Below are 6000 nucleotides of genomic sequence, written 5' to 3'. Positions count from 1 at the left end.
AAATGCCGCCTCAGAGTGTTTTCGGAGCTCAGTCCTGGCACCTCGTGGCCTCGCTGTGACGCTCACTGTGCGCTCCGACCTGCTGGGGCTTAGTCAACACTTAGAGCAGCTTCTCGTTGCAACACTCAAACGTTTCTCTGTGAAGAAAGGAAGTGACTGTCTGTCTTTGTGGGGATTGGCTGCACTCTTGTTCCCGTTACTTCTGGTGGTGCTTCGGTTTTGAATGGTGCTATTTGTTGTTTATTCCTCATGTATCATGTAAGCAGTTGTTAAAATCTTTTATTTAAAAATCAACTTGAGCCTTTTTTTTTAATATTACAGATCTGCAAAGTAGAACGTATAGTGATGAAGTGTATAAGTGCAGCTGTTTATAAAGGTTCATCCACTAGAGGTCCTCTTTGATTCATGTCTTCATTTATTTATGTGATCTCTCAGATTTAGTGATAATTAGTATTTAAAATCAAAACATTAATTAATCAGAGGCCCTGTTTCCTGAATGCAGTGATGTGATCCAGCATGATGCACACTTTTCATGCTTACAAGGAGTCTTACAAAAGTATTTTTATCTCCTGAAATTTTGGATTTTACATTTTTACAACCAAAAACATCTGAAAAGTGTGGCATGCTTTTGTATCATATGTAAAATTTCCTTTCCAGCTGAAACTCACCAGTTTCTGTAGCCTAGGGCTCAGATTGTTGCTTAAGGAAACAATCAACAGTAAAATACTTAAGTACTTAATTTACTTGTTCTGGAATGACTTTAAAGAAAATAACACCACATTTTAAAATGTCTCAATAATGTCTTTAAATGTGATTTAATGGCAGACATGTCCTCTGGTAAATATGTATACAACACAAGCAATGATCAAATTTAATTTAATCAAATTAGTTTTATTTTAAAACTTATTTGCATGTTTTTTTTTATAAAAATGTTGTTAATGCAAAATAAAGGGAAAGAAAATGACACTTTAATAGCATCCCTGCTAATGATGCTTTTTGCAGCCCATTTTAACTGCAGATAAATGGTTTTCCTGTAACAGTAAGTCATTTCTGCACCATTAGGTCATTTAGCAGCACATACATGGGTTGATTGACATGCTAAGACCCTCCTCCTTCTTCTGATTGGTTGTTTTTGACCAGTAGCAGATCACTGCAGTAACTCGGGGAGATCAATCTTTTTCGCACATATGTCTCACTATATGTTTTAGCAAATGTAAAAAAACAAACAAACACTTAGATCTTCACTAAGAGTAAAAACTAAATATGTCACTGATGTATCTCCGTAGCCCTGCTGTTATTTTTTCTGTTTTGTTCATGCATTTTGGTCAGCACTACATCCACTTTTTTCCTTTAAAGGAAACACTAGATTGATTAAACTTTTTGTTGATTTAAGGAAGTGAACGCTGATCTGCTCTCAGTCTGGGACAGATTTTTGCTCTGACAGTTTACATCATCGCTCATCTATTTCAGAATCGGCCTGTTTTCACGGAAAAACCAAAATGAAGCAATAACTTCTGCTTTTTCCCCTCGTATTCAGGCTGAACCGACCCGTCAATGGAGTAAGACTGTAAGAAGAAGCTGCATTGCTGAATATTCACTTCTCATCGTGCTGCATGTCATCATTACTATGTAATGTGCTATTTTTGAATTTAAAAAAGCCTTAATTGATGTTTAACTGTGACACATTGGAAGGATGACTTTCAAGAGCTACATCTGCTAGTAAAAGCATAATTGCTTTTATTAGCAGGTTTTCTGGCTTTTAAAATGTTTTAAAAGCTTTTGGGTCTGTGAGAAGATGGCAGTCAGTGCATGAATCAGTGCAGCAGGCGCAGCAGCTCCACCCATAGAGAGATTAGCAACACAGGAAGGGAGGCAGCAACACGAGAAACGGGGAGAACAAACACAAAGCAAAGCAGAAACAAACTGTTTACTGCAGAAACACTAAATATGACCAAGTTTTTATGTCTGGTTCCCAGTGCACCAAGAGGTCCATTTGAAATAAGACAAAACTAACTTTTAAGTCACTTTTCAGCAAGAAGAGCTTTTTATACTCGAATAATTTCTTGGTATTGCTGAGAATCCACTCAGATTATCTCACTTAAAACATGGGAAAAACATGTCATAAGTGAAATAATCTGCCAATGGAACCAGTACTTTTTATCAATATTAAGGAATTATTAACTTAAAACAAACCCCTGTATTATAGTGCAAAGTTATGTGTAAGTTTGCAGTAAGATATTTGCACTCGAAATAGACAAAAATACTTAAAATTTTGTGTGTTTTTTTAGTGTTGTTCCAGCAGAGGAGAAAAACAAAACAGGCTTTCCAAAGAAACTGAAAACATTCAGAAACTTTAACTTACAACCTTAAAAAATGACTCGTATTTAAATGATAACGTGCCATGAGAAAGTGACTCCAACCTCAGGCGGCCATGCAGGAGGACGCATCTCAAGAAGCTCTAAAACAAACCAAAAACTGCCTGTTCGGCACCTGCACACCCACACGCTCTCCTGTACTCTGTTCCTGAACTCATCAGTTATCAAGGGCGTTGGAGGCTGCGTGAAGCAACCACAGCCTGGGTGGAGTCAGCACCTCTCAAACAAAACACCCATCATCATTTGGCAGCACACTAGAGAAAATTATCCCTCAGCGCCAGCACCGTTCCTCCGCTCATCCCAGAAGAATCTGACGGACTAATTTTGGTTTGCAGCTTTGATAGCTGCAACCAACACACCGGTCATTACTTAATCCTCCCTGGCTGCAGGGAGCATGACAGAAATACAGAAGTAGTTTCTCTGCAGTGTGCGGTGAGCGCGTGTATCTCTGTGTGTGTTCAGTTCTTGTTTCACACACTGCCGGTGGGAGTATGAGGAAGTAGCTGTGACAGCTCTGCTGGAGGTCTTGCAGTGCGAGCGCCTGCTGCTGGTTTCGGCTGTGCCTCCCCTGGGTGATGGCTGCAGTCTAACGAGGTCGAACCGTGGATTTTAGCGGTGCACACACACAGCTGACACACACTCTCTGGACAGTGGACGCCTGAGGAGGAGAGGCCCACAGGAACAATGGTAAAGCACCCCACTTTCATATCCTCTGTGCTGCTTTGACTTGTGTGAACTCAGGTGTGTAACTTTGACATCCGCATTCAGATTTTATCTACAAAGTACAAACAAAAAGTTGGATTTTTGCAACTCTTTTAGTAAGAAAAGTGCTCCTGTGCTGTTTGATGGCTATAAAACTGATAAAACAATTAAACTAACTGTATTTGAAGTAAAACAGCTTTTGTTTGACAGATGAGGGTGTCAGACGAGTCAAATTTTCATCTTTACATGACCAGTGATGTGTTTAAACTTAAAAACTCTGTTGAGATTCAGCTCTTCACAGCAGCGGAATGAGTTTCCCCTTTTTCATGACAAGCCTTTTTGAGACTCAAGCTCAAAGCTGTAAAATAAAGAAATTATTTGCTTTAATTCGTGTATTTAAGGTTGAATTTTATATTAACGCATCAGTTTGTACACAAAGAACAAACCTAAAGAGAAGATTTGGGGTTTAGGTGTTGCATTCATTCAAAAATAAGCACCAAAATCCATCATGGTTCAATAAGTATACACATATCGATCTATTGTGTTACCTTGAGGGATTCATTGCACTCTTTGGGGCAAAAATGCACTCTGTGGGGCAAAAATGCACCAGGGGGCTGTAACAGGAAAAGACCCCAGAGCATGTACAAAGGTTGCAGGTTTCACAAGAGGTAGGGCTGAGGTGAGAGGAGGAAGTGGACTCAGAGGAGAGGCCGGTAGTTTCTGTCACAACACTTCCTGAAAATGCTGCCTGTGACTCACACACACACAATCTCTTAAAGATCATCCATGAGAGCAAATTCACCGTTTCTGCCGCCTCCAATGACGCCTTTGAGCCTTTCAAAATAAGAGTCACAGCTGACCTGATTGCCATTGATAATCTGTGTCACAATTTGTTGGGTTAAAAAAAATGACAGAAATGACATCTACTCTCAGGAAGTTAAAAGGTTTTTATTTGAGCAACTGTGTGTTAAGTTCCAGTCTCTGCTTCTCTTTTTAAGTTCAATGATCAGTTTATAAGATCAAAGTGAATAAATGTTTCAAAGCAAAATAAAATGAAGGTTGATGCTTTCATTACAAAGTTTGAACTTACTGTATGTCTGATTTCTTTGATGACTGAAATAATTCAAAGAAAACTTTAATATCACGCAAAAGGAGGTAGATTCAGATCCAGTAAACACAATCTGATCAACAAAGACCAGATTTTCATGAGAAAACAAACGGCAAGACTTAGATTTGCTAAGATATCTAAAGACAAAGTCACCGAGAAAAAGTAAAATGTTTCAGTCAAGACTGAATGAATTATGCGTCAATCATGCAACAATATTTTATTCTTAAGTATTTTTAGCGGTTAGTAAACAACTAAATTGGTGCTTTACCTCCACAACACGAGATTAACTGTGGCAGAAGATGACGCAAAACAGGAAGCGACATTAACAACGTAGAGCGGAAGTAACGCTGCGTTCCAGTTACCTGGGAGATGGATTGTACGTCAGACCCGACGTAACGACGTTCTAGGCTGGAGAAGTCGGAATGGTAACATTATTGTTCGCAGAACCGTTAACAAACATCATTTAAAGCTTTACTTTCCGATAAGCTAGCTCCACTTTTCATTTGTTTAGTTTAGCGATACAAGCGCTACATGTAATATTGATTTTAGACTCGATTTTACACGAGTGTCTTGTAAAATAAAACATGTTTCCGCCACAGCTTCGTACACTTGATGCGAGGAGCGGCCATATTTAAAGTCCATTTTACTCGGGGTAGGCGGAGTTGCTCTCAGTGACATTCCGACTTCGGAAGGCGTTCCAGTTGATTTTTCCGACTGGGAAATTAGAATGTCCCAGTTCTGAGTATAAATGGAAGCAAGCACGAACTAAGCCAAAGGGGAGAGAGAAGATTTCTGTGCCTGTACACGCTAAGCTAACATGCATAAACCAGGAAGATCATGTCAATTCCATACTTGGTTAAAACCGTGGCATGAACTGAAAAAACGGCAATAATTAAACACCTAATTAAAACATCTAATTTAGTTTATTTACAAAAGGAAAAACAAGATTTGTTACATTCACATTCGAGGTTATTAAAGAATAAACCTTAAAACGTAGCATGAAAGGAAACGTGTTAAAATATTATATAGTCATAGATATCACTTATCTGAGATTGGGATAATAATGTAATTGGTGAGACTCTGATCAGAAGTTGCAATATTGTTTTCAGTCTGGACTCAATAGTTTCAGGATTTTATTTTTCCAGAGTTGAGGAGCGTGGAAACAAAATATTGTCTCACTGTTTAGTTTTGCACCTGGATAGAAGCTATAGAGCAAAATTACAGCAAAAATTATCTTAAAGCACTTAAGAAGAAAAGGTTTAGGTTATAGAGAGAAATATCTAAGCTAAAAAGAATCAAATGATGCCAAGATAATTCACATAGCAAACAGATTTTGAAAATGTTTGCAAGAACTGAGAATTTCTCTACAAATGTGCCAAATGAGTTCTTTAATCCAGAAACTTTTATACAACCGATATTCAACTCCAGTTCTTGAAGGCTGCTTCTCCCAAACACCTGAATCCTGTAAATGGCTGGTTGCCTCTATAGAGCTGGATAGATATGATGATGAGGAGATTTAGTCATTAGATTCAGGTGCATTGAAGAAGGGATGCATCTAAATGTTGCAGAATAGCAGCTCTCAAAAACAGGAGTTGGGACATTTCTGTGAAATAAATGCAACTGAAGCATTTTTAATGTTTATGTTGAGAGTTTACTAACTTTAGTAAACCATTAATTTCTTTTTTGTGAATAATATGATTTGATATATCAAGGCTTACGGTTCTTGGCACTCTTTAAATGAGAAAGTAACACAGAGTAGCTCTGTGCTTTCATTTATATTTTTTTCTCTTTTCATTCCTGCTTTCTTGGAGGAAA

At 38.2% G+C, this 6000-nt stretch overlaps 1 protein-coding gene across 1 annotated transcript in view; it reads left to right on the top strand.

Annotated features, from left to right (window-relative positions):
- The first annotated feature begins 2363 nt into the window (after positions 1–2363).
- Positions 2364–6000, top strand: part of myo1f (myosin IF) — a 31309-nt gene continuing 27672 nt past the window's right edge. Inside the window, exon 1 of the mRNA XM_007550933.2 lies at positions 2364–3062. Coding sequence (XP_007550995.1) covers positions 3060–3062 — 3 coding nt within the window. The 5' untranslated portion in view covers positions 2364–3059. The remainder of the gene's footprint in view (positions 3063–6000) is intronic.

This window comes from Poecilia formosa, unplaced genomic scaffold (assembly GCF_000485575.1).
Source record: "Poecilia formosa unplaced genomic scaffold, Poecilia_formosa-5.1.2 Scaffold38, whole genome shotgun sequence".
NCBI lineage: Eukaryota > Metazoa > Chordata > Actinopteri > Cyprinodontiformes > Poeciliidae > Poecilia > Poecilia formosa.
The sequence above is the reverse complement of the archived record's forward strand: the minus strand, read 5'-3'. Positions and strand labels throughout refer to the sequence as shown.